General features: G+C 37.7%; 6 protein-coding genes across 14 annotated transcripts; 1 reads left to right on the forward strand and 5 right to left on the reverse strand.

The window, feature by feature from the left end:
* Positions 1–112: 112 nt before the first annotated feature.
* On the reverse strand, positions 113–1,778 carry LOC125207860 (GDSL esterase/lipase At3g26430-like). Its single transcript, XM_048107362.2, has 5 exons — positions 1,489–1,778; positions 1,192–1,401; positions 961–1,127; positions 617–887; positions 113–547 (listed from the first exon to the last, which is right to left on the reverse strand). The coding sequence occupies exons 1-5, from the start codon at positions 1,715–1,717 to the stop codon at positions 285–287; spliced, it is 1,140 nt and encodes a 379-aa protein (XP_047963319.1). The 5' UTR covers positions 1,718–1,778; the 3' UTR covers positions 113–284.
* Positions 1,779–2,236: 458 nt separating this feature from the next.
* On the reverse strand, positions 2,237–4,141 carry LOC125207858 (GDSL esterase/lipase At3g26430-like). The gene is made up of 5 exons (XM_048107360.2): positions 3,615–4,141; positions 3,342–3,551; positions 3,106–3,272; positions 2,737–3,007; positions 2,237–2,672 (listed from the first exon to the last, which is right to left on the reverse strand). Exons 1-5 carry the CDS (start codon positions 3,850–3,852, stop codon positions 2,410–2,412), a joined length of 1,149 nt encoding a protein of 382 aa, XP_047963317.1. The 5' UTR covers positions 3,853–4,141; the 3' UTR covers positions 2,237–2,409.
* A 147-nt stretch (positions 4,142–4,288) lies between these two features.
* On the reverse strand, positions 4,289–8,373 carry LOC125207857 (eukaryotic translation initiation factor 4B2-like). Its single transcript, XM_048107359.2, has 3 exons — positions 7,108–8,373; positions 5,292–5,951; positions 4,289–4,667 (listed from the first exon to the last, which is right to left on the reverse strand). The coding sequence occupies exons 1-3, from the start codon at positions 8,250–8,252 to the stop codon at positions 4,649–4,651; spliced, it is 1,824 nt and encodes a 607-aa protein (XP_047963316.2). The 5' UTR covers positions 8,253–8,373; the 3' UTR covers positions 4,289–4,648.
* A 2,894-nt stretch (positions 8,374–11,267) lies between these two features.
* Positions 11,268–13,683, reverse strand: SUFE2 (sulfur E2). Of its 4 annotated transcripts, none has more exons than XM_048103583.2 (2): positions 12,526–13,683; positions 11,268–11,635 (listed from the first exon to the last, which is right to left on the reverse strand). In XM_048103583.2, exon 1 carries the CDS (start codon positions 13,205–13,207, stop codon positions 12,536–12,538), a length of 672 nt encoding a protein of 223 aa, XP_047959540.1. In that variant the 5' UTR covers positions 13,208–13,683; the 3' UTR covers positions 11,268–11,635; positions 12,526–12,535. The 4 variants fall into 4 exon arrangements, with proteins under 4 accessions (XP_047959540.1, XP_088916562.1, XP_047959539.1 ...); XM_089060436.1 differs by lacking the exon at positions 11,268–11,635 and adding an exon at positions 11,703–12,139 and having other exon boundaries at positions 12,526–13,682; XM_048103582.2 differs by lacking the exon at positions 11,268–11,635 and adding an exon at positions 11,703–12,147 and having other exon boundaries at positions 12,526–13,677.
* Positions 13,684–14,744: 1,061 nt separating this feature from the next.
* On the reverse strand, positions 14,745–18,910 carry LOC125205877 (protein-tyrosine-phosphatase MKP1-like). 6 transcript variants are annotated; one of them, XR_007173866.2, is made up of 5 exons: positions 18,741–18,909; positions 15,941–18,096; positions 15,634–15,733; positions 14,983–15,092; positions 14,745–14,905 (listed from the first exon to the last, which is right to left on the reverse strand). XR_007173866.2 is itself a non-coding variant. In XM_048105051.2 (3 exons), the coding sequence occupies exons 2-3, from the start codon at positions 18,073–18,075 to the stop codon at positions 15,089–15,091; spliced, it is 2,139 nt and encodes a 712-aa protein (XP_047961008.1). In that variant the 5' UTR covers positions 18,076–18,096; positions 18,741–18,910; the 3' UTR covers positions 14,745–15,088. The 6 variants fall into 6 exon arrangements, 1 of the variants encoding a protein (XP_047961008.1); XR_007173865.2 differs by having other exon boundaries at positions 14,745–14,921; XR_007173867.2 differs by lacking the exon at positions 15,634–15,733 and having other exon boundaries at positions 18,741–18,910.
* A 3,613-nt stretch (positions 18,911–22,523) lies between these two features.
* Positions 22,524–25,077, forward strand: LOC125203783 (Copine (Calcium-dependent phospholipid-binding protein) family). The gene is made up of 10 exons (XM_048102225.2): positions 22,524–22,971; positions 23,067–23,151; positions 23,234–23,374; positions 23,462–23,673; positions 23,741–23,820; positions 23,898–24,003; positions 24,091–24,218; positions 24,322–24,520; positions 24,601–24,657; positions 24,733–25,077. The coding sequence occupies exons 1-10, from the start codon at positions 22,678–22,680 to the stop codon at positions 24,814–24,816; spliced, it is 1,386 nt and encodes a 461-aa protein (XP_047958182.1). The 5' UTR covers positions 22,524–22,677; the 3' UTR covers positions 24,817–25,077.
* Positions 25,078–26,875: the final 1,798 nt, after the last annotated feature.

The following is a 26,875-nucleotide window of genomic DNA, read 5'->3' on the forward strand; positions in this document are numbered from 1 at the left end:
TAGAATAGAAGTCAACAAAACTGAATAAAATATTTCACTAATTTGAAAATTTCTAAGATTCAGCATTCCAAAATAGACTTTGACTCTGTTTCCGTTTTGGGCTCTACCTGTATATGCAGATGGTTTCACATTAGTATTTCTTCATAAGGAACTTTTCACTGATGTCTGAATTTGTAGATCAATGTACCAGCAGCAAAAGGCCTAACTGAATTCCAACCATTTGCAGCAAAGAAACAACTCTAAATACATAAAATGGATCAAAATAGGAAGGCCTAATGTCATCTTTAGTTGCTTCTGCTGCACCCAGATTCAAGTGAAACCGGAGGGTCTGAAAACGAGCCATCCGCAATCTGATCAAAGATCCACTTGCTAGCCGCCTCGGTGAAGTGGAGTCCATCCCAACTGATCCAAGCAGACGGATCCTTGCACGACTTAGCCACCACCACCTCTGTCCCATTCACAACTGCCTTGCTCCCACACCTAGCATACCGGCTGTAGTTGTAATCCCCTCCGTACCCACAGCATGCTCGGAATGGATCCTCAAATCCTGCACCAACCACCCTTCAACATTAGCTACATAAATCGAAAAAATGAGCATGTTTTGCTACTCACTCACCTAGTTCCTTTGCCTGACTGATGATAGCATACTTGGCTGAGTACATGTCAACATATGTGATTGCAGCCAGAGGGATTTCCTCCCTCAGAACCACCACGGCTTCGTATAGTTTCACGTTGAAAAACTGTGAAACCTCGTTGTACGGGATCAAGCAGCCATATTTGTCAACCTCTGGTGTAGTGGCAGCTAGAGCATCAAGAACATATGCAAAACAGCCTAATGGTGCTGTGTTGTGTATCCAGAATGATCTCCCTCCTAGCATGTATATTTCCTGCCTCACAAAACATGATTTCACTCGTGCTCGAAAATTTTCTTAAAGAAGCTAGTGAAAAAAATGTACATACCTTAATCACAGAGGAGTACTGTCCTATCATATCAGGAACTTGTGCCTTGATTTCTTCCAAGGTCAAGTTGAGATCCAAGCCGGCAGTGAGGTCGTTTTGGCCTATGTCGAACGTGTACAATGCCCGGGAGAAGTAGTCCTTTTCCGGGAGAGAGTCGAGGAACAGCCCTTCATGGAAATGAACTATGAAAAATAGGCAAAAACAGACCATTTTATATGTTGAAATAGGCACCTTTTTCTCTAACAGCTTGTGATCTTGTCATGAAACCAGAGAACTCGACTTGCTGCACGTCGAGGGAGATCGGGCTGTAGCCTCCCGTGGAAAGGGACAAGTTCTGAGGCCTAATGGTTGATGCATAAGTTGCAAAGTTGGCCCCATGGCTGAAGTTTGAGCCCACAGAATTAAGAAAAGCACTGAGATAAGGCAATCCCAAACTCTCAGCTGTAACAAAAGCAACACTATATATAAACATACACTTTCAATAATCTAGAAAATGGTTACTCAGTTATGATATGGAAATTCACAGACCTATGAAATCTATGATGAGACGGCCGTCGCTCCAACGGCCAGCAGGAGCATGGAAGAATGTTTCTCCATAGGGAGGAGGAGCTTGACGGAATGCGGCTGAGAAGCCACCGGTGTCTGAATTTGAGTCGCCAAAGTTGAAAATGGCTGGAAAGTTGCACTTATTTGAGCCAAGAACTGAGTTTGGCAGAAGAAGAAATATCAGAAGCAGAGAATAAACCTTAAACTCCATGAAATCTGAGATGGTTTTTTGACAAGATTTTCAGAATGTTTAAACCTGAATTTTCTTTTTATAGGATTTGATTAGGCCAAAGTATAGTCAGCACTAAGTTTTTCTTTGTTTTATTTTTTTTAATTGTGATATGTCATGAGTGAGAAACTGGGAAAAATAGACAGCTGACCAACCTTATCATTGACTAATATTTTGTTGTGTTCCATTTTGACTAACCAGCAATCTTTATGAATAATCTTTTGATTAATCAGCAATGTTTGTGATAATATATTGAAACATACAGTATGCTGTTCACTTGGTAGCCTAATATTTTGCTTCACATTCACTACAAAGTAGTGATTTCCCACAATATATATGTGCCCCAGCTACACCTTCGTAACTCCAAATCCCCGGATTCGTTACAGTTCCTCCTGTGATACTCCAACCCCCTCATGAATCGGTTATTCCTAAACGAGTTTAAAGTGGTTATGTGACTTTTTAAGAAGATAATTCACTTATGGTTTTGATGATTCACTGTCATTTTGAACTGAAAAATGGAACACTCTGAAACGGAAGAAAAGAGTGCGTACAGCAGTGCGATGCAAAGTTGCTACTATAAAACTCCGTAAATTACAACTCTAATACACTAACAAATGCCTAGCATTCAACAACTCATGAGATCAATGGAACTGTATGAAGGGCTAATGCCATCTTCAGCTGCTTCTGTTACACGCGAATTCAAGTGAAACCGGAGGATCTGAAAACGAGCCATTTGTAATCTGATCAAAGATCCACTTATTGGCTGCCTCGGTGAAGTGAACACCGTCCCAGTTGATCCAAACAGATGGATCCTTGCACGACTTGGCAAGAACGAACTCTGTCCCGTTCATTACTGTCTTGTCCCCACACCTAGAAAACCTGCTGTAGTTGTATTTCCCTCCATAGCCACAGCAGACTCGGAATGGATCCTCAAATCCTGCACAAACGAACTTTCAACATGGCTCGATAAATCTCAAATGACAGCATCTTTTAGTACTCACCTAGTTTCTTTGCCTGGCTTATGAGAGCATACTTGGCTGAGTAGATATCAACATATGTGATTGCAGCAAGAGGGAGCTCCTCCCTCAGCTGCAACACGGCTTTGTGTAGTTTCACATTGAAATGCTGCGAAGCCTCGTTGAAAGGGATCAAACAACCATATCTATCAACCTCCGGTGTAGTAGCTGCTTGAGCATCAATAACATAGGTCAAACAGCCTAATGGTCCTGTGTTGTGTATCCAAAATGTTCTCCCTCCTAAACTGTATATTTTCTGCCCCACAAACAAGATTTTTAACGCGATTTTAAGATGCCCCAAAAGTTTTTTTAAAAAAAAATGGTTTTTCCAAAAGGAGTAAGGTGAGTTAAAACCTTAATGGCAGAGGAGAACTGTCCTATCATATCAGGAACTTGTGCCTTGACTTCCTCTGTGGTCAAGCCGAGATCATAGGCGGCGGTTATGTCGTTCTGGCCTATGTCGAACGTGTACAAAGCCCGGGAGAAGTAGCCCCTCTCCGGCAACAAGCTGTGGAAGAACCCTTCACAGGAATGAATCTAATATGAGGCGAGAAAACCAGCCAGACATGAAAATATGCTAAAGTATGCACCTTTTTCTCTAACAACTTGTGATCTTGTCATGAAATCCGAGTGCTCGACCTGCTGCACATCGAGGGAGATCGGGCTGTACCCTCCACTGAAAAGGGATAAGTTTTGAGGCCTTATGGTTGCAGTAGCAGTTGCATAGTTAGCTCCATGGCTGAAGTTTGAGCCAACAGAATCAAGAAAAGCGCTGAGATAAGGCAGTCTTAGGCTCTGAGCTGTGACAATATAAGTTGTCAACACAAACATATAATTTCAAGAACCAAGGAAATGGTACACACCTATAAAATCAATGATGAGACGGCCATCGCTGTAGCGGCCAGCCGGGGCGTGGAAGAATGTCTCCCCATAGGGAGGAGGAACTTGGCCAAATGCTGCAGAGAAGCCACCGGTGTCAGAATTCGAGTCGCCAAAGTTGAAGATGGCTGGGAATTTGCAGGTGTTTGAGCCAAGAGCTGAACTTGGGTTCAGTATCTGAGCTATGAGCAGGAAATGCAGTGTGGAAACCTTGAACTCCATGAAATATGAGGTAGTCTTATGAGGGGACTTTTTAGTATGTCAATTATTGGATTTATAGAGTGAAAATTGGGAAGAATAGACGGATATACATCACATCATATTTGACTAGTTTTGCTGCTGAGATGCATAAGTTTGAGCATGTAGCCTTCCAGAACTCTCCCCATCAAACTGACTTTTCCAACTGGAATTCATCGACTCTTCCAATTCATTTAATCGAATGAAAAAAATGATAGCAAATGGCCCATTTATTCCAACAAGAAAATCATTACAATGTCATCTATCGAACATATAGGCCCTCATTTTAAACAGAAAACAAGATGACGAAGACCAAGAAGCATAGCAGCCTGGATAGTTTTGACTATTTTTAGCAAGGACATGGGAACAACATTGCTAGTTAGAGTAAGAATTGTCAAACAACATAGGATTAAGGCAGGAATAGAGTGTACACAAACAAATATATTCCGAGGTAAAAACAGAGTAAGACCAAAAACCAGGGCAGTGTTGTGCATTACAATGTCCCTTTTTTGGAGAATATGGAAACTTGATCCCACTACAAAAGGATAGAAAGAAATGAAAAGGGGGGGAAATGAGAATTTTACACATCATCAAGATGCAACAACAATTAATGCAAGAGTTGTATGTTGTCAGAATTTAGATATTCCAGCTCCATTCCGCACAGCAAAAATCATGAAATGATGAATAGGGGTGCCAATGTATTATTGCATCTAACTAGTTAGAGAGCGAGCAAAAGGACAACTGGAAGAAATCGAGTCCTGGGAGAATCTCGTGCAGGAGTTCACCACCTCGACCCTGACCTGTCAAATGACACAAGCACAACGATCAATCGTGAGTTCTATACCACCAGATATGATATTATAGGGGAAGTTCTATGTTATCAGTGATCATATGAATTCATCATACTTTAGCAGAGATGAAAAGAAGTTAACAGTGTGCATGTAAGAATATCCTAAGTGCGATGAGTAGAAATCATGAGGCAGCAAGGAGTGTCCCGATATCACAGTTGCATTGACTACTGTTTCTAACATCATCGACTTACCAGTACAAGTTCCCCCAGCAAAGCTAGAAGCTCAGTTACATGATATAGCCATGCAAGTGAGAATTGTAATGCAAGAAAAAGGTGACACCTTCATTTTCCAAGTACACACATCCAAAAGGGCTACAACAGTCCCTTCTAAAGTTACCAATAGAAATAACAGACTTGAATGGTTTTTATATGAAGCCACTTCTCTTACTCGTATTGCTAGTTAATAAATGCCAAAGATTACTAGGATCCAATATCTCAAACATATTCATCAAGAAAGGAAGACTTTCAAGAAGCTTCCACAGGTTTATAGTAGTAAGAGCTGGGTCAGGTAACTTGCAAGCGCAGGACGCAGGAGAAAATATGAAATACAGAAAATCAAAAGAAAACGCAGTACCTGTTGACATCTCTACCACCTGAAAATCCTCTGCCTCCACTTCCTTGAATATATCTTCTGTCGTCACTTGGTCTCGCCCATGGATTTACAGAGCCACGCGAATGAGGCCTCTCATTGCCATCAAGAGCTCTGGGATCTTGATATGCTCCATCTGCATAAGAAGCTCTCTGAGAATAGGAAGATCTGGTATCTTGATAGGATCCCTGCCTCGAACGGGGTCTTTCATGTAACCCAGCTTGGGGATCATCATGTGCCCCTGGTCGAGAAGGAGGTCTCTCAGCAAAGCCAGCTATTGAATCCTCATATGCACCTGGACGAGATCGAGGTCTCTCTTGATAGCCTGCTCTAGGTTCCTCATATTGTCCAGGCGCAGAAGGAGGTCGGTCATGAAAGCCGGATCTGCCCTCATTAAATCCGGTTCGAGAAGGAGGTCTATCATTAAATCCAGCACCCCGAACCGCCCCGGGGCTTTGCCTCTCGAAATTTCTCTGACTATAGCGAACTTTGTCATCCAACTGAGAGACCAGAAGTTCCAACTCCTGCTCTTTTTTATGTATTTGGTCTTGCACGCCAGCTTCTTCTTCACCAGTTTTTTGCGGTAATTCTTTTTTCAGTTGCTCGATTTCTTCCTTCAAATTCTTCTCTTCTTCTGTCTCAGGCCTGAAAATGTTATCTCTTCAGCTAAAAACAAAAGTATCTTGTACCCATGCTAAAGCTTTTACCATTTCAATTTTTTTCAGATTCGCTGTAGGTAAAAGAGGTAACAACGATTATGTTTATGCTCATCTTGATTAAACGAATTTATCCAATCTAGTACTACCAGAGAATGAATTAAAAGATACCACAAACAGTTTACAACTATTAAAAATAGTACACCATCAGCACCTACTCCCATATCACAATCAAGAACATAAAACAGTATAAGTGCTATTACATCAAGCGTTTAAAAAGCATTGTGACACCTTAACGGAAACCTCTGCATTCATCTAAACTGAAGTGAATTATGCATAAATCAAGAAATAACTTGCCCTAAACTAATTGCAGTCCTCTAGGCCTTTTGTTTGCAACTGAATTCCATACCTCCATCTGATATTCTGGGCATACTTGCCAATTTAATGTTACCTTGACCCATAAAATTACATTGTTTATTACTACATAATACTAGGAGTTAAAAAAAACACTTATAAACCTCACAACTATAACCCAAACATCCATCCTTAGTCCCATCCACCAGTCACCATTAGCTCACATCTCTGCGTAACTCTATAAATTAATCATATTGGGTTGATATTGAACTTCTAATTCCTTCACCAAACAAATGTATGTTTGGAGTTAGTCATAAACGATCTTGCTGGATATAAATCAGAGTTTGTCATAAATGCTCTAACTGGATACAGCTTTACTCAGTGGGCTTCAAGATTTTTTGACAGAAATATCCCTTGGATACAGATATTAAACTGCCAAAGTTCACTTGTTCATCATAAGGACACTTATAAAGTCCCATTCAATTCGCATATGAAAATTCATTTTATACATGTTACCACATTTATAATTGATGATACGAAACAATAGAGACCATATCTATATCCGCTATATCGCCTCCAAATATTCCTTTCTCCATCATTATGATGCCAAAACTAAACCATACCCCTAAAAGTCAAGAATAACTACAAAAAAACTCACCAATTTCCATGATTGCATGTATCAAGCCAAAATGGACATTACCAAACAAACCATAAACTTGTCATCACAGCCCTATACACCTTTCCAAAAATGAAACGACAGCAACAAAATGCATTGCATAATTAATAACTACCTGTCCACACGTCTGTCCAGCTTAAGATCAATCTTCTTCCAATCCAAGCCCTTCTGCTCCAGCAGAACTTCTCTAGGCTTAGCATCCCCAAACGGATTTACTTTAGGTTTCTGCCTCACTATAGCTTCACCAGCTCCGCCCAATGCAGAAGGTGCCTCTGACCCGCTCACCTGCGGAGACTCCAGACCAGTCGAGTGAGAACTCGAGGGCCTACTCCCACCACTAACCGAGTGTTTCTTCTCTGCAACCTCCAAGTCCAGCTTCTTCCAATCCAAACCTTTCTCAGCCAGCACTTCCTCCCTCGGCCTGGCCGCCCCAAACGGATTCGGCTTGTTAACCTTCACCGCATCCCCATCCTCAATTTTAAGTGAACTCAAACTCAAGCTTGGATTTTGCTCACTCCGACCCCCCCACCGGTCGGATTCAGGCTTTGAGACTCCAGACCCAAAGCTCTCATTACGGGTCCAACGATCAGTCTCGGGCTTCGAAAAGCCCGAGCCAAAGCTCGAATTTCTCGCCTGCTGCGGCTGTGAAACAGGCTTCTTCATAGACGCCCAATTGTCCACTTCATCGGCGCGCGATGCTCCGCCGCTGCTTCCCCCAAGTGAGGTGTACTTACCCCCAGCCCGGGATTCACGCGAATCGTGATCGGGTAGGATCGTTTGCTTCTTCATCGACGCCCAATTATCCACCTCGTCAGCACGCGAAGGCTGATCGAATTCCGAAACCCTAGATTGCTGCGGAGGCCCCCTCCGCCCATCATCCTCAAATCCGTAAGATCTCCGGCCCTCAAACTCCCTCCGACCCGAATTAGGGCCGCTGGAGCCGTAATTGGAAAAGCCGCCGCCCAATCTGCCGTACTGCATTTCCTCCGCGGAGCGCTCCTTGGGCCCTGTGGGGAGGCGGAGCATTTCCTCCGGCGTCAGTCCGCGGCCCTGAGAAGGCATAACCCTAAATTCCTGGAGTGACATTTTGGTCTTCTTCTTCTGCTTGGCGGTGCTGACACCTTCCTTGAGGCTAGGGAAGCTGGCCGCGGGCGCCGCCGCCGCCGCAGCGGCGGCCTTCTCCTCAGCCTCGCGCTGCTCGGCCTCCTCCCTCTCGGCCTCGGCGGCCCAGGCGCCGACTCCCCATGGCGATTTCGACATTTGGTGCAAAGATCTCTGGCAATTAAATGTGAATTTTGTGGAGTATAATTTCCTTTTTTTCTCGTTTCCCCCAAAATCTGAGAGTTTAAATATAGAAACACAAGAGATGGAATAAGACTACAGTTAAGCCAACAAGGTCACGACTCACACATTTAATTATAAAACTCATTCAATTTAAATTATTTTCAAAAATACGTTCAACTCATGTGGAATCTTTTCATTGGCTGCCACTTTATATGGACTCATTTTTTAATATTAGTAAATATTTTAGATAATTATTTATTTCCAAAAAACTATACGGTTAGTATAGCGTTAACTTAGATTACTTCCAGCTAAAATATTTCCTGGACGAAGCAGAGTTTAGGGTGCCCCAAATAAAATTTGATGACGTGGAGTAATTTGATTGGTTAAGACATTCAACTGTTAGCCATAGTGGGCGTGGAGAAATCATATTTTCTTCCATGGGCGGAGAATCAAATATTGGCTTGTTTATTTATTTAAATGATCATTTAAGAGATATTAACATTCAAATCTCAAACATTGAATTTTATTTACAACTAAAATGTTTTACTAATGTCTCGTTTTTACTTATTACGGATCCTTTAGGAACATTTAACTGGTGAACATGGTTCGCGAACGGTGCATCAGCCCGCCATATGTGACGACAAAAGGGGGTGGTGGTGGTGGTACACCGTTCACAACACTGTATCAAATATTTTATGGGAAATATATGAGTATAATCATATGAAGTATTTGATGCATACATGAAAAAATGCAAAACAAATATTTCACTTAATAAAATCACGAGCAAATCCATGAGTGTATGACGAACAGAAAGAAGAAGCCTACTGAGGTGATGTTGTGTGTACAAACGCTGCAACATTCTCCAATTTATAGAAGCCAACTATGCCTACCTTTATTGAATGCATGACCAATGGAGTTAGTGTGGATTAAATTTCATAGATATCCATCCCAATCATAATAAATATTGCATACAAGTTTGTGGTTGGATAAACATATGTGTCGATACATACACCTACACAGCCAATGCTATTCATTACTATCCCATTCATCGAAGTGAGGATGATGCTATAAATTTTGTTTCACCAAGTCTCATTTTTGGCAAATTTCTCCTTCTAATATGTTTGCTGAGACTGTAATTGAGATTAGACATTATTTAATCTCAGGGATCAAAATTGATTGGTTGAATTCTCGTTCAAATTATTAATTTTAACCACGTGCTAAATGACAAGATTAACAAACAATAGGCTTGAAACCAAGTAAATCAATTTAAAATATGGGAGCCTGGCTTGCTACAAATGAAACGATTGAATTATTATTTATTGTAATATATCTTAAATATATGAATCTAATTGCGACATGTCTAAAGATTGAGATATAAATGGCAATTATCTAGTTGTTTAATCAACAATTTCCGACAAAATGGATTAAATGTGTTTTAAGATAAGATTGATGTTAGACCACCTCCAACCATACACCAAATCCCATTTTTGGTGTAAAAATGTGCTCCAACCATACTCCATACTCATACCCATTTTTGGGTTTTTTAATCAAACAACACCAAATTTGAAGTGAACACCAAAATTGAGTATCTACTGCAAAAAAGTTTTAAATATTGCATAATAGTCCTTATTATTATTTTGATTGTTGAATCAGCCGGCGGCCAATTTGTATACTGTCAATTTGTGTACTAGTACAGTAGTACTTGATAATTGATTCAAACTATCAGCCACATAATTTAGACACAATTTGTTCATGGAATTTACATATATTTTTCTAATCAAAATAATTAAATAGAAATTAGCAAGCTGACTATATTATAATAAATTATGTTTTTTTACAAATAATAACTAAATAGGAATGAATATTGCAGAAAAAATCTTGTTATTATTTCAAGAGTATATGGCCTGATATGACACAATAAGAAATAAAAGTGCTTATCTGGAACTTCAAAATGCGCTAGTTGATCATTTGTGGGAATAATACACAAATTTCGAGTCTTGAATTTTAGCTATTTTTTATGTTTATCGTGATATGTTTTATGTAATTGCGATATATTTAAATGAGTTTCAATTTATATTTTGAATTTTATTATTGCAAGTTTAGTGTATTTAATTTTAAAAGTAGTGTAATTTTTTAATATAAAATATATTTAATACATAAATATATTAATAAAAAAATTTGTATAATTATTTAAGTTACATAAATTATTGATAAAATATTATGGGATTAATATGTAATTTAAGTAAATATGTAGGTATAATTGAAAAGGTATAAAAAGAATATAAATATGGAATATTCTTTTGGGTTTGAGTTTGGAGTAAATGATTGGAGTAAAACTACTTTTTGGTGTGACCCAAACTCAAAAATGGGTTTGAATTTGGTGTAAATGGTTGAAGATGGCCTTACACAACCATTATGATTGCTCACCTAAATCTTTTTTTAGAATACATTTTTCAAAACTTTCAAATTTGTATTATAATTTTAAATTTAAAAATTGTTGATATATTATTAAAATAGAACAATTAATAATAGTGCATGATTACTGATTTAAATTATTAATTTATGTATATCCTTTTGCAAAAATAGTTTTGCGTTTAAGAATTAATATAAACTTTTCCCCAATAATATCATTTTGTCGGATTCGTTTTGATGAAAAATGGATTGCTGTTTTTAAAATTGTAAAAAAAAAAAAACTTTTAGCATGAAAATAGATACTATAACTTAAACATTTTGCAAAAATTAGTATAATATGTGGTTGTAAGGTCGATTAAAATTAGTGATTTTCTAAAATACACATAAACATTTACATTATTTTGGACTAGTCAAATTCTTGATTAAGACTAGAACCTTCAACACCATATAAACCAAAAACATATTGTGATGGTGTATCTAAACTGATTATTTTTGTCACTTATGTCCTCACGATTTAGAAATTCTAGAATATTTGTGAAAGGGGCAACTTATCTTTTTTCCACTTTTGCAGAAACAAAAGAAAAAACATTCCCTCTATGAGGTAGATTTCGCAATAGAGCTAATATGGTGGAAAATAAATACACGTTTAAATAGTAAATATTATAAATTCATACCTATACAAAAATATAAATGTTCAAACAATCAAAAGTGGAAATAGATACACGTTTAAAATTATAAGTACATTTCCCTACGAAAGTGTTGCTTTTCAAACATTGTAATTCAAACGTATAAATGTAGATATGGATTAGAAAATCGAGGTGTTGCACTATTTCAAGGCTAAACATATGAAGTGTCATTTTCTTACCTAAACATAATTTGTGGATGTCATCGGTGCCTTTACTTTTAATGAAAAATTGCTAGGACAGCTATCTAATGACTTCGTATTCCTACAAAATTTAAGCAAACTAGTTCACGTTTTAAATCTTGACTATAACTTGTTTTCTATATTCCAACTTGTAAATTTGGTAAATTAGTATATGGGATACTCAAATTACACTTCATCAAGAAAACTACCTACTTCAACACACATTACATTGTAGTAGTATGATCTATCGAACAATGACAAAATATATAGCTATATGTCACCTATCAAAATGCTTCTGTTCTTATTGCATTCATTTCATCTTTGAAAACACCATCTGTCATGATTCAAGCCCTCCACCTTAGTTGAAAAGAATCTTAATTCTTGGTAATGCATGTTTGGAGCCATAAAGATCAAGAAAGTTAGATATGGAACCAATCCCCATGACTATTAGTAGTATTGAAATGGATACAACATCTTTCCATTATAGTATCTCACCAGTCACCACCACCATCATGAACACAAGTTGGACTGAAATACAATACGCACTCCACTTTTTGGTCTTCCAAGATTATTGCATCAGATATCACTATGGATCTTAAACAAAAGATATTTTAGTAATGTGATCTTCTAATCTCTCCCTATATATATAATATTCGTGTATGTGATCATTGATGTCCCTAATCAAAAAGATCTTCTCACAAGCAGATCTCTCTCCCTCTCATGAATCAACTATGGAAATATGGAATCGTCCCTAATGAGCTAAGCATTCAAACACACTCAAAACTGATGAATCAGAAAAATGCATTCAACAAAATCAATAAGCATGTCCAAATTCACATCTCTCTCTCTCTCTCAACACAATCAAGACAAGCCAATGAGACCTGCACATGCAATTCCACCAAAAGCAAGCATCAAAACTGAAACAAAAAACCTTCAAACTCTTGCAAGGTACTTACAACAAAAGTTTCATACCTGAGTTTGATTACAACAAATAAAAGGATGTCCTCCTCTCCTCAACCAAAACCTGAGTCCTCCTCTGCATACTCATCAACACATTATTCCACGCATTCACCCTCGAATTCCCCTTACTAGGCAGCCCCACATTCATCGCCACCAAATCATCCGCCCTCACGCTCAACACCTCCTCCGCCGCAGCGCCGTCGAGCACCCAAATCAGGCAAGAGCAGAACCCTTTCGTAATCTCCGAATCACTGTCGATTCGAAACCTCATCGCCCCATTCCCGTCCATGCCCGCCTCCAGCCAAACCTGGGTCGCGCACCCCTGCACCCGATTCTCTTGAACCCTCCAAGATTCATCGAATGGGGGCAGAATCTCCGCGTATTGCAGCAGTCTTCTTACTCTGTCAATCGGCGCCGGTAGAGATCGGAACTCGAAGCCTAATCTCTGCAACTTCTCCGACACGCTTGAGGAGGGTTTGTAATGCTCGATTGCGACGCAGGAGAGCGGAAAGATTGGATTTTTCGACGTGGGATTTAAGGGAAATCTTGAAACTGGGGGATTTTTGGAGGCGGGTTTTCGCGGATTGAGGTGGATGTGTGAGGGGCCTGCGTCCATGAAATTTGTTTTTGGTGGGTTTGTGAAGAAGGGTGGAGGAGATGTAGAAAGGTGTGTTCTTGCTGTGAAAGATCCCATTTTTTTTTGTGGGTTTGTCGGAGTTGAAATGGAGAAGATCGCTGAGAGAGATCCTTCAAAGAAGGCGGCAAAATATGAACAAAGCGAGATATTCTCAGTTTTGTAATGATAAAATATATAGTAGGAGTACTACTAGTAATAATGATAGGCTATTGTTTCTAGATTGAATATGGTTACATAGGTTTGCTATTCATCTTGAAAATGACCTTATATGGCAGCTCCATACTATTTGTCAGTAGATGATGGAAGATTTTTTTTTTTTTTTTTTATGATATGCTTTGATTTTAGTGAAAGTTTAATTTGGTACCATGATTTTGGTGATACAGGATTATTTAAATTCTTTTATCTGTGAGATTTTTTTTCAGTTTAAAAAATAAAATATTGAATAAATATATAAAGTCAAATTATTATATCGCGTGACTTGTTAAAGTCTATTTTAATTATTTCTTTCAAGACGAAATATACACTCAAGGATCAAGATAGATATAAGGAAAAAATGATTGGAGGAAATGAAATGGAAGTGTGGAAATATGGGATTATATTGATGTGTATATTTAACGTTAGGTCAACACAATTTGATATTATGTTCAAAAAAAATGTTTCTATATAAGCATATTTAAGAATAACGTATATCTAGGCATTTAATGATATCATGTGATGAAAGTATTTATTTATACTAGTGTGAGTCACATGACACAATCGACAAAAGGATTCTAATAATGAAAATATGTAACCAAATTGATTTAGAACTTTTAATAAGCTTGACTAAGATAGCTGCATGAAAGCTTCCTACAAAAAAATCATAAGAAAAGGCGTGCAAGAAAAAGCAATGCATACTATTATGCAAAGGCCAAAAGGGTAGTGATAATAAATATACATAATTGTACATATATAATCAAACATTTATATATAATCAAACTAAATGGATAATTTTCTTGACGTAATGATAAGTGTAAGATTTGGCTAGAAGAAGATCTCGTAATAAAAAGATCACATATTTGAATCTTAATTGTACAATTTTTTATCGTGCCCATGCACTTTATTTGATTTAATATTTTTATATTACTATTAAGATTCCTATAGGCCTTTTGAATATTCCCTCAATGGGGCAAGTGCATCACCTTTCACAAAAATGAAATAATTGTAACAATTGCGTCACTGCATACTACATACTCCATATTAAAAGTGGTCAACAAAATCATTTAATCTTACTCTCTTCTAATAAAGAGGAACATAGTCCACATATCATTACAAATTTCAAGAATTGGACATGGAACAATGTGAATTTGTGCAGTTTTCACTAGCATGATTTCTGATTCAAATAGGGCAAAATCCCCTAGATAATATTTGCAGCAAGAGACCTCTAAATCATGGATTTGCAGAAGCATTTCAAGAGCATCATATTTCAAGAACAGCATAAGCATAGGTATGCAGACCTTGAAATCAAGAACCATTCGACGAATAAATCAAATACTTGAATGCAGACAACACTAATATAGTAAAATCATAGCTCAAAATCCTTGTATGGCGAGAGAGATGGCGACATAAGTAGACGAAGATGATTATAGAAAGGGTGGTATAGCACTTATTACATGAAGACTTGTAGTATAAAATCCTTCCTATAAACATACACAATTATTCCCTGTTTTTAGAATTAAAAATGAATTCTGTCATTACATCTCCTGCTTTGGGATGCCACTGCAACTCATTAGAGCTGTCAACATTAGAGCTGTGATCAAAGGTTCGAAAGAGAAAAAAATAAAGATGCTGCCTACCTGAATGGTGGTTCTCATCGTTGCTCGATCCCACTATCTAGATACTTGTCTAACAAGAAGCACGCCAGATGCTTGAGGAGCTACAATGGTTCTTCACCTTCCTTGACTATCTGGGAAGACATGAAAAAAGGCAAATTCAAGAACTTAGTCACTGCACAATAGATTGTCATCAATATTACTAATCTAACATCTACGTGTCCATCCGACTTGAATTGCTGGTCATTTATGTTAGAGATTCATATAATGCATATGTATGGTTAACACTTAACACTATACATGCATTTAAACAAACTCTCCTACTTGACAAAACAAATATTTCACATTTAATATTCATTAGACATACATCTCTCACACATATACACACATCTACAAATTTCGACATATTAAGAAAGGGGCATCCTCAATATTAAGCACTCAGGAAGCTTTAAGTAGATACCCATATAGAAAATTCTAGATTTGGTTTGCATATACTGATAAGTGTGATTAGTAGAGCACCAGTTTCCTAGGTTAAAATAGATGATAAAAAACACATAGGTACAATCTGCGACTTAGATTGCTCACAATACATTCCCCACCCAGCGTGTACATATTAGTTTTTCAGCCTAACATGGTCAATGCATGTATAATAAGTTTAGATGAGGATTACGTTACCTTAACTAGAGCACCTATGCCGAAAGCCTCCTCAAGAGAAAATTATGACGTTTGTACTGAATCATCTAACTATGACTTCCCTTCAATGTCCCATTACACCCTATCCACACATAAAAGGAATATGAAATTTGAGCAGAAAGCTTTGTAGGAGAAAAAGTATACTACAAACTGATCTAGAAGACTAGAACTAAAGATGCCTAAAGCATGTCCAATTTATGCATAGAAGATGACTTAAATGATACTCCTAGATTAGTAGTTAATGTTTTTTCATCTGTCATATCATCCGCTGTAACATGAAATGTCATACTTCTTTTCAACTGGAGATGTGGTTGGACAGTCAACATCAGCAACATGGCCGTTTGCATCACGAATAGGTTCTTCCTTTGTACTTTCCAGAGAAACGCCAGGATGGGAGTTTTCACAGTCAACATCCTTGACAGCATCATCTTCCAAGAATCTTGGAAAATTTTCTGAAACATGAGACTCCTCATCGATGGAGGCCAAGATCATCCGAGAAGGAAGACTGCTGCCTCTACGCTCTGCAAGGGAGGGCAAACTCTGTCCAGAGGATGAACATAAACCAGCGGCTCTTGAAACATGACAAGGGGAGGTTGCTTCTCCTGATAGAGGAGAAGTTGCGATGTCACGTAAACATGTACTTTCAGCTACACAACGAAGACTTTCCTCTGTAGGACCTCTTTTACTATGATCACTATCACTTGATTCAAGTGTGTGAGGCGATGGTTGAGCAGATACAAATGACGAGTCAGACAAATTAGAGGACGATGGTGAGAAGCTAAAGGAACTTGAATAATCAGATGTTGAAGGTGAGATTGACGGCGACGTTGAGTTCGATTTCGTTTTACTAACAAAGAATGAGGAAAAAGAATCCACCAGATTGAACGGTGGAGAGTCCACTAGAGAAGCATCAGAACCTAGGCTACTGGATACACAAGAAGCGAATGGATCCTTGGAATCATTCTTCATACTCGAAGAGCTCGATATATCAGCAGACGAGACAGTGTCTTTCACTGAACACATATCTACCGGTTCAACTTTATCACATCCCTGCAAGACAACAGAGTCTGTTGCAAATTCCTTCACAGTGTCATCTGTAAACTTACTTCTTAATCTGTTCCAACCATTCTCTCGGGAAGGAATACATGTCTCGGATCCTGTTTCAGATGATGGACAAGGCGGTATGACCCCACCAGAAAGTGCCATGTGGAAGATATCAAAATCCAAATCATACTCATCAAGTTTCCTTTGATTCAGACATGGAACAGCAGTAGCCATGTCAACCCCTGCAGAGAGCCCATTTATCTCCACAGGTTTCACATGACAGCCTTCAGCCAGACCTTTCCTATGGCCAAAAGCATCCCAAAATTCAACTGTCTCTTCACCTTCGTTGATGAACATAACTGGACCCTTAAACCTCTCGTAACGAATAATTTGGGAAGCAGCTGCCCTTGCATTGTCAGACATCACTGAGGAGCAGTGCTTCCCTATCCAGATATATAAAGCAGAAGGAATGTGAATTATGAACGCTCCACGGGAATCGAGCCTGTTGGCTTCTGCTTCACATAACATTTTCGGTACAAGATGAAGGGGGTCATAAGGTGAGTGAGGTGCCATACGATACATTCTAAGAACAGAAGTTGGGCTGGCAGGCAAAGCATGCACACGCTTCTGGCATTGTAAAAGTTGGCAAGCGAATCCCACGTTCGGATTAGTCACTCCTCTAGCTGTTTTGACATGTTGGAAAGCATCATCAAAACTCTGCCCTTCTTTCCACATAAGATATGCAATGACCAATGAGGTTGATCGAGATACCCCATGACAACAGTGGACAAGGACACGCCCACCTTGTTCACGAATATCTTCAAAGTAATCGAACACATCATAGAGAATACTAGTGATATCCTCAGACGGACTGTCCTGTAGCCAAAGGGTCTTATAAACGAGCTCATTCCTGAAATATTCCGGGCAAACAAACCCCACACAGTTCAGCACATGGGTAATCCCTCTCTGGCGGAGGATCTCACGGTTCTTGGCAATCACGTCACTTCCCAAATATATATGATCCAAAATCCTTGAGCACTCCTTGTCAAAAAACGCAAGCTTGTCCTTCCTGCACTTAAACTCTCTTGGAGGTAGATCAGAACTCGAGGTTCCGCGCGGTGTTTTTGATCCAGGCCTTGCACCGGGAGTCGGAGGATCAGGCCATACACCTAAATCATCTGACCCAGCTCTTGGCCATTCTTCAATACTTGGTCGGGCAATAGAAAGAGGCTGAAGAGGTGACAAACACGCCCTCGCCTTGCTATTCCATTGCGAATTAGAATTAGATTTTCTCGGTGGACGCTCAGTCCATGAGACCGACCTCGAGAACGTCTTCCAACCAACACTGGATCCCTGATCTTTTTCTTCTTCCCTTAACATCTCAAAACCTAAACTGCCAATCTGTAAAACCAAGTAAACCTATTGAGAATTTCTTTCGATAACCCTATCATAAACCACACCGAAATCAAGCCTAGAAAATTAGTAGTACTACATAAAAACAAGAGCCCAACACATCTCAATCACATTTATACAAAAAAAAAAAAACCTAAACTGAACTTCCCAATTCCCACGAGTACACATCAAATTAGGGCAATGAACCAAAATCAAGCCTAAAAATTAGTACTATATATAAACAAGAGCCCAACGCATCTCAGTCACATTTCCACCAAAAAAAAAATCCCTAAACTTAACTTCCCGATTCCCACAAGTACACATCAAATTAGGGCAATGAACCCCCAAATGACGAAGCTTTTCACAAATTCCCCAATTCAATTAAACCCCACAACAACAAATTTTTCACAGAAAAAAACATCCCAAAGTCAATAATTAATGCTCCAATCTCAAATAATTCATCCAATTTTTCTAACCCAAACCCCTCACTAAAAAGAAACCTACTACATAGCTTTCAGGAGACCAAAAATAATTGCTCAAAATCAAAGGAGAAAATTGGATTCGACAAAGACCAATCTGAGCTAAAATACTATAGAATAGCTAAAAATCGCATCAATAACTGAAAGAGAAATAGATTTAAAAAGAAAACTTACATGAACTAGTGAATTGGTCGTTGGGCATGAACAGCATAGATTTGATTACTGCGAAGTGAGAAAGGAGATTCTTTTTTTCCTATTGTTATTATTAAATAATTAAAGAGAGGATACACATACAAAATTATAGAAGATCCGTTCAACAAAGGTTGCTGTTTTTCAATGGAGAGAAAGCGATGGGAAAGAGAGAGAGTGAGTAAGCCAAAGATTACAGGTTGGCAAATTACTATGGTTTTTTTTTTTATTATTATTAATTAAATTAATTGCATGGATAAACTATTTTCATACTCCATAATATAATTACAAATTATTTTAATTATATAAAAAATAATAAATAAATAAGATTGAAATAACTGATTAATAATACTATTGAAATTGATAGTATAACGCCGAATATTTATTATAAATTCAGGATGAAAATATACACGCAAGAGTAAGGCCCAAAAGTGGTCATAAGCATATGACTATTTTACGATTTTGGTCTCAGACATTATATTTTGAATTATTGCATCCAACACATTTCAACTCAGGCCGAAATCAGTTCATTTTGGACGGTTCAATTAAAAACTAACGCACAACGGACGATTAGCAAAATTTTGACTAAATTAGAATATTAACCCATAATTAACTAAAATGAAAAAGGAAATTCACTTTATCTCTCTTCTTCTCTCGTCAGCCACAAAGCACATAAACTCCGACCACCAGTTCCAGCCTGACAGTAAAATCACATGAACTCTGGCCACGAAACATATGTTTCACCTCAAAGAGAAGAGCCTTTAATCAATTTGTGCTTTATGACCAATTTTAGTTCTATATTAAAATAGTTTGATTTTTCCTATGAACTTAATTGTTGCATGAAAAGTTATGAACTTTACCAGACTTTGTAAATTTTCTATCCGACTCGACAGATTTCCAACACAAACTTATCCTACGTGGCGCGCCGGAGGCGTGACTTGGCAACTCCACTAATTCTTATTGTTTTTCTTCTATCTTTGCAACTTCTAACACCGGACTTACCACAAGCGTACAAGTAGCACAAATGAAAACATACAAATCGTATTCAGCATAAAAGTAGCATTAATTCCACAATTCAAATTGAAACATAAATTTGTCATTTGCCAAGTCATGCATTCGCGCGCTACATATGATATGTTTATGTCAGAAATCTATCGGATCGGATCGGATGAGAAATTTACACAATCGAGTGAAGTTCATGACTTTTTCATGCAATATTTAAAATTCACAGAAAAAGACAAATTATATAAAAGCTCGTGACTTTACAGGTAATTCACCCTTAATTAAATACTGTTAAATCGTGCTCACATATGCTATGTCATATAGAAGGTTGTTTTGTGTGTTTCAACTTTCACCTATGTGGATTTACTCAATGAATCATCCTATAAAATCATGTGTTTGATTGATATTTGACCTGTCCATTCAATTTTCATTTCATCCTAAATTTTTAGCACTAATAATGCTACAAGGAAACATAAAATTAACAATATTTTTTTACCTTTCACCTCTAATCATGGACCAACAAGCTTGAAAAATCTCAAATACTCGTTACACTTTCTTTCTTGCAACTCCTATCATCTAGCTTGTAGGGGCTCCATGCTCCATGAACACTGCGAGTAAAGTGACATTTTCATGCAGATAATTTTCCATGTCCATCTCCAATGCATACAAATGATACACCCTAACATTCTTGGAAGTCATGTCTCTCCTCGTACATTTGCATCAATCGCCGTAGCTATCAGCCATTGGCTTTCTCAAGTAATGTGCTCCGAAAATTTCATCACATTACGACAAAAATGATGCAAACATTCGTAAATCGTTATTTCCGAAACACGTAAGTACTCACTATAGTGATTGACCGACCATACCACTATATGCCAAATGCATACATTACACCTTTGAACCATATGCCAGATTACTATCGGAATAATCCATCATGAGTCTTTCGTATGTTTCCTCCTTGTGCTGTTATAATCACAATGTGAGAATGATGCGAATTCTCATATTTTAATTAAATATAAAATCATTTCAATTTCCCCCTATAGACACACACACACACACTCACATTTCAAAGATGAAAGCTGGCCTGTCATTTCATTTCCTAGCCCATTCGTGGGCTTATACAATCCCAGATAATAAGCCCAAATCATACAAATATCAAAATGTATTGGGTCTTTAGTGGCTTTTTAGATTATCCTTTTCTGCCCTTTACATAAGTTCGATACACCAACAATGTTAGTCGAATTTAATTTTAAAAAAATAGACGACGTGATAAAAATATGGATGAGACATTATTATAAGAGTTGAACAATATTCAGTAGTAGTATTATAAATAGCCCAAATTCAAACGAGTATTACCCAAAGAAACAAAAGGGGAGGTATGATTAATTAGGAATACTTTCATCAATAGACATAACCCTTTTTTTTCTTATCTATAACAAGATTATATCTAAGTAGGACCCAAAAATCCCTACAAACAAACAAGTCATTCAAATTTGTAACTACCACATTATAACATATAATTTCTTGGATTCCCTCTGATTAGATAAAGATGGACAACACATTTCCTCCTCACAATGTGATGTATAAAAATATAGAAATTGATAAAATAAAATTTAACTGCAGATAGCTAGTTGACCTAAATGGGCTGTCGTGGTGCCCTCTCAACGATTACGTACAAGATGCTCATTTCTTGCATCAAAATCAAACGACTTTTTAATTAATTACACATTTACACTTTTATAATTTTTGACTGACCATATTTATTTCATGGTATAATGGTGAGAAACTACTTGTCGCAGTTTTCCAACTCTACCAAAGTTTCTTGGAAATTGCATGTGAATAGAAAACAATCACTTTTCTAGAAATTTAATTTGAGAGTTAATTGAACTTTATGAAAAAGTCATGTATATTAAGTTTATTTCCGTTGACCAAACTGCATCAAGTCTTCGCATGTTCAAGATTTGCTTATTATTAAAAATTATATCACTTTGTTAATACTTGGAGATCAGGTTTTAATTTTATTTTATTTTATGAATAAATAAATCAAATAGAACCAAAACCAAATGTTTACATCATACACTCGGGCATAACCTAGGAAGTACAAGAGAAATAGCCACAAGTTGGCTAGTACAAACCAACATGGTAAAGACCGAGAAATGAACAATACGGGGCAAGCCCCAAAAAGGATGATCACAGTTCAAGTCACCTATCTAAACCCAGAGTGGGCAGGCCTCGTTAAAACCTCTTGCCGAAAAAACCTCATGGTATAAAACTCCCCAAGGGGAAAAAGAGTTCCCTGATGAGTGACTCAAAGTGTGTCTAATACCAAAACATCCAACTAACTCCATCATTTATTTGGAAGGTGGAGAAGAACCTGCTCATGTAGAAAGTGTGAGTACAGGATGTTATAGGTGCTTCTTTGATCTCAAAGATGACCCTAGTTGCGTCAAGTTTTCCCATCAAAGATAATCTTGTTCCGGGTCCTCCATATGATCGCCACTGTAGCCATGAGTGCAATCCTCTTCGCCATCTGGACAATTTGTGAACCGCGAATATTGTTAAGGTTTTAATAAAATAATTCAGGTTTTAATAATACAATAGATCAAGGATAACGCATTTTATTACCTTAATTATTATGAGAATAAAAAAATCATTTTCAGCCATACAATGAATGCGATCTCGAGTTCCAAGTTAGTAATTTTAACAAAGTGAAACATATTTTAGATCTGAATTAGGCGATTCCCAAACAACCATAAAACTACTTAAATGTAAAGGAATAGGATAAGTCATGAATTCTTCCAACAAAAAAGTCATATATATAGCACTATTATATTGCATAGAAAAGCAAGTATGCAACTCTACAAAAGCACTAAATCCCTGCATAAGAAGTTGAGTATCACATAAATAAAAAAACAGTTTTATGTGGTTCTTGCTGATATTGTTTTTTGGCATAGTTTATTTGATGGGAAACAAGAATTCAAGTGCAAGAAGATTCTTCACTTCTTCATCTTCATTTGATCATGATCATCAATACTCTTACCGCCAGCCGCCTTCTTACACCGCCACGCCGCGCCACCCGTGCTGCACCCCGCGCCACCACCACACCCCGCCCGCTTACAGCTACGTGCCGCCTCCCCCGACTCCTTCCCCGCCCCGCCGCCGTCTTGACCGGAAATTCTCGAGAATCGCCGATAACTACCAAACTCTCGATCAGGTTAGCATGAAGTCAACCCAAGTCAATTTTTTTATTTATTTTTATCTTAGAAAAATTAATTTCACATTTTGTAATAATCTTTCGTATCGTCTTAGGTTACGGAAGCTCTTTCTAGGTCGGGATTGGAGTCATCAAATCTGATAGTTGGCATTGATTTTACTAAAAGCAATGAGTGGACAGGTTGAATTTCTCATCTAAATTTTAATTTTGTTTAATTTAGATATTTTTTTAGTTTTTAGTAATTATTTGAAAATAATTGTAGGGGCAAGATCATTCAATAGGAAAAGCTTACACACAATTGGGAGTGGACCAAATCCCTATGAGCAAGCCATCTCAATCATTGGAAAAACTTTGTCTGCTTTTGATGATGATAATTTGATTCCATGTTTCGGATTTGGAGATGGTACTTTTTTTCATTTTTTTTCATTGACTTTACTATTTACACATGGTTGAAAGAGAAGCGTGTTACCAGCTGAGTTCATTTTTATAGCATCGACACACGATCAAGACGTCTTTAGCTTTTATGGGGACGGAAGGTTTTGTGAGGGGTTCGAGGAGGTCCTGACACGATACAGAGAATTAGTCCCCCAACTTCGCCTTTCTGGGCCGACGTCATTCGCCCCGGTTATCGAGATGGCTATGAGCATCGTCGATGAGAGCCGTGGCCAATACCATGTTCTCCTCATTATAGCAGATGGACAAGTAAATTCTCTTCTTTCATCCATCAATCAAAACTATGATCTTCATCTAAAAATGGGTGATGATCTAGGTAACAAGAAGTGTTGACACTCCATATGGACAACTCAGCCATCAAGAGAGACAAACAGTAGATGCAATTGTTAGAGCAAGGTGACAACAATCCCTCTTGCAAATTAAACACATTTCACTTGTGCAAATCCTAACAATCTTTGGACAAGCAATGCCAGCTACTATCCGCTGTCCATCGTTGTCGTTGGTGTTGGCGATGGCCCCTGGGACATGATGAAGGAGTTCGACGACAACCTCCCCCAGAGAGCATTCGACAACTTTCAAGTAAGCCACCCATGGATCACAGATTAATAAGTAGAGTACTACATTTTACTCTTTTTTTCCAATTATTCACAATTTTGGGTGTTTCAGTTTGTCAACTTCACAGACATAATGTCAAGAAATGTGGAGCAATCAAGAAAAGAGGCAGAGTTTGCACTGTCTGCTCTTATGGAGATTCCAACACAGTACCAAGCTACCCTAGAGCTCAACATTTTAAAGTAAACAAATTTAGATCAATTTTTTTTCCTGCATGATCATCGTGATACATTTTACCTTCAGACAAATGTGTACTAATTAGCAGTTTTGTCTGTTTTTGAACAGCCGGCAAACAGGTCAAGATCCGAGCAGAATTGCTCTGCGGCCGCCTTCCACAGCGAGGGGTGGCAGCAACCGATACAGTCCTTACAGCAGCTCGAGTAGCAGTTTCCACAGAATTGGTTCATACTATCCCGATCCACACGAAACAACAGCTCCTGCTCACAGCATAGCCTCATCTTCCACCTCTCTTTATGACAGCAAGGTAAGAAGAATCCTCCTAAATATGGTGTCTTGTGATTCTGACAATCCATATCTGTTTTAAGCTCGTGTTTTCTTGAATAGATCTGCCCCATATGCCTCAGCAACGCGAAAGACATGGCTTTTGGCTGTGGACACCAGGTAATAAAAGCAGCCATTTCAGTTCAATAAAGTAGTAAAAACACTAAACTGTGTGTGGATTTGGTGCCAAAACAGACCTGTTGTGAGTGTGGAGTGTACCTCGAAGACTGTCCGATTTGCAGGAGCATCATCACAACCAGAATAAAGCTGTATCCTTAGCCATCAACTGCTGATAGTCTTGAAGATTTTGTCGCCTGAAACCATTGCAGGGATCGACTGAGGATCCAAGGTGCCGAGCACCCCTGTAAATAGTTTGAAGAAATGTTCTATCTGATTCTGATCAATAATGGAGATGTAGATCACTCTACATCAAGATTTGAGAGCTTCATTTTTTTTAGTTTTTTACTTTTGGATTTGATAGATAGATAGGATTTTTTACTTGATTGTTTTCTGAGTTATTACTGAATTCTCATTCCTTCATCGTGTCTCAGTGGTGTGATCTTCATGAGCAATAACGCAAAAAGGCAATAAGGCATTTTCCGTGATAGAATCACCTGAGCTTCGCTAGCTATTTAGACAAGAAGACACTTACCGGTTTCTCAAATAGCCCTTCTCAATCATATATGCAGTCTAGCTTCCCTGGAAACGTGTAGAAAAGTTGAGATGCAGGAAACAACAAGGATATCAAAATTCAAAACGAAACCTTTGTTATCATCCATACATCCAAGATGATCGAAAATTCCAGAGCAGATAGGATGAGCAACCATTTCAATTCCTTCATCCATCTGCTAAATCACATTATATAATTAAACTGAAAAGGATATGGACTTCTCTAATTCTCTAAGTCCAAGAAAGAGAGCTTACAATCAGGCCTACCTACACTCAGGAGTCAAGAACAGCTTCAGCTGGGAACTAACCATGCCTATGAAATGGCAAAATATTAGTAGCACTAGTAGATACTATTGACACAGTCACTCAATACTTAACATCTAATTAGCAAAAATGAATCAAGAATTGATACGCAGCCTTCAGTTGCTATCTGCTCCGAGAATCACAGCAACCTGAAGTATTTCATCATCAACTAATTAGTCTCACTGTCAAACCAGATCTTTCTTCTTTTCATAACAACCAACACCGATCATTTATCACAATGACACGTCTTTTATTCTATTCCTAACTAAATCGCCACCATACATTGAATAAAAATTCTACTCAATATGTGTACTACACTACATTTTCATTTTCAAACAAATTTTTGAATTGTTCGACTTATATACAAAACACCAACAAATTCCCACTAAATTCTTTATCTTACATACAAATACTAGTAAATAATATTATAGGTAAAAAGTATAGAAATATACCTCAAGCCCATGACTTTAGAAAAGAAATCTAATTTGGTTGCTTGGTGTTGAGAAAAATAGATTAAGCTTTTCTTAATATTCTCAAATCTCACTCACTTCATTCGATTTGTCCAAAAATTATTAAGCTTTCCATTTTTGTCTGTCCCTAAAAATTTGTCAACTTTCACTTTTATCATTTCTAGGAGTGGAACCTACATTTCATTAATTCATTCTCATTCACATTTTATTATAAAACTATTACTCCCTCTGTCTGCGAATATAAGCCTCGTTTTTCTACTTTTGTCTGTCCACGAATAGGAGTCTCGGTTCATACTATAAATGGTAAAAAGGTCTCACATTCCACCAATTCATTTAACTCAAATATCATTTAAAACTAATATATACAAGTGAGACTCATATTCCACTGACTTTCTTCCAACCATTTTTCTTAACATTTCTTAAAACCCGTGCCGGAAAGAAATGAGACCTTGTTCGTGGACGAAGAAATTATATAAAAGTAGGATTCATATGTGAGTAACTTTTTCAACCCGCTTTCTATTATATTTCTTAAACTTATACGGTATCAAATGATGACAAATTATAAAGGACCGAAGAAGTACTACCGCAACTTTTTTTTTATGAATAATATTAATATAAGTCACATGAACATATATTACTCACATGTTCAACAACGATGCAGGAATTAAAAACACAATTAACAACAGTCACTTTTGCAAATTTTGTGCTTTTCTTGTTGTAGTCAATACCACATTTTACCTTTGCCCCACTTAGATTCCACTTGTTTCACCCATAAATATCGTGAGTTTCCTCACCCAAATTTTGCATTGCAGCACCAGCTTTAATCAACAGATTCCAAAGCTAAAGTTACCAACTTACAACAGCAAAAGAAAATGGCCAAAAAAAAAAAAAACAAT

This window comes from Salvia hispanica, chromosome 6 (assembly GCF_029641045.1).
Source record: "Salvia hispanica isolate PSC_SH4W2 chromosome 6, Shi_PSC_v1, whole genome shotgun sequence".
Classification (NCBI taxonomy): Eukaryota; Viridiplantae; Streptophyta; class Magnoliopsida; order Lamiales; family Lamiaceae; genus Salvia; species Salvia hispanica.

Coding starts and splice junctions, on each gene's coding strand:
- LOC125207860 (XM_048107362.2), bottom strand. CDS start 1,717: ATGGAGTTTAAGGTTTATTCTCTGCTTCTGATATTTCTTCTTCTGCCA. Junction 1,402..1,488: donor TCTCATCATAGATTTCATAG/GTCTGTGAATTT, acceptor CTTTTGTTACAG/CTGAGAGTTTGGGATTGCCT. Junction 1,128..1,191: donor ACAAGCTGTTAGAGAAAAAG/GTGCCTATTTCA, acceptor ATTTCCATGAAG/GGCTGTTCCTCGACTCTCTC.
- LOC125207858 (XM_048107360.2), bottom strand. CDS start 3,852: ATGGAGTTCAAGGTTTCCACACTGCATTTCCTGCTCATAGCTCAGATA. Junction 3,273..3,341: donor ACAAGTTGTTAGAGAAAAAG/GTGCATACTTTA, acceptor ATTCCTGTGAAG/GGTTCTTCCACAGCTTGTTG. Junction 2,673..2,736: donor AAGCCAGGCAAAGAAACTAG/GTGAGTACTAAA, acceptor TCGTTTGTGCAG/GATTTGAGGATCCATTCCGA.
- LOC125207857 (XM_048107359.2), bottom strand. CDS start 8,252: ATGTCGAAATCGCCATGGGGAGTCGGCGCCTGGGCCGCCGAGGCCGAG. Junction 5,952..7,107: donor CTGGACAGACGTGTGGACAG/GTAGTTATTAAT, acceptor TAACATTTTCAG/GCCTGAGACAGAAGAAGAGA.
- SUFE2 (XM_048103583.2), bottom strand. CDS start 13,207: ATGGGATCTTTCACAGCAAGAACACACCTTTCTACATCTCCTCCACCC.
- LOC125205877 (XM_048105051.2), bottom strand. CDS start 18,075: ATGTTAAGGGAAGAAGAAAAAGATCAGGGATCCAGTGTTGGTTGGAAG.
- LOC125203783 (XM_048102225.2), top strand. CDS start 22,678: ATGTGGTTCTTGCTGATATTGTTTTTTGGCATAGTTTATTTGATGGGA. Junction 24,219..24,321: donor CTAGAGCTCAACATTTTAAA/GTAAACAAATTT, acceptor GTTTTTGAACAG/CCGGCAAACAGGTCAAGATC. Junction 24,658..24,732: donor CTTTTGGCTGTGGACACCAG/GTAATAAAAGCA, acceptor GTGCCAAAACAG/ACCTGTTGTGAGTGTGGAGT.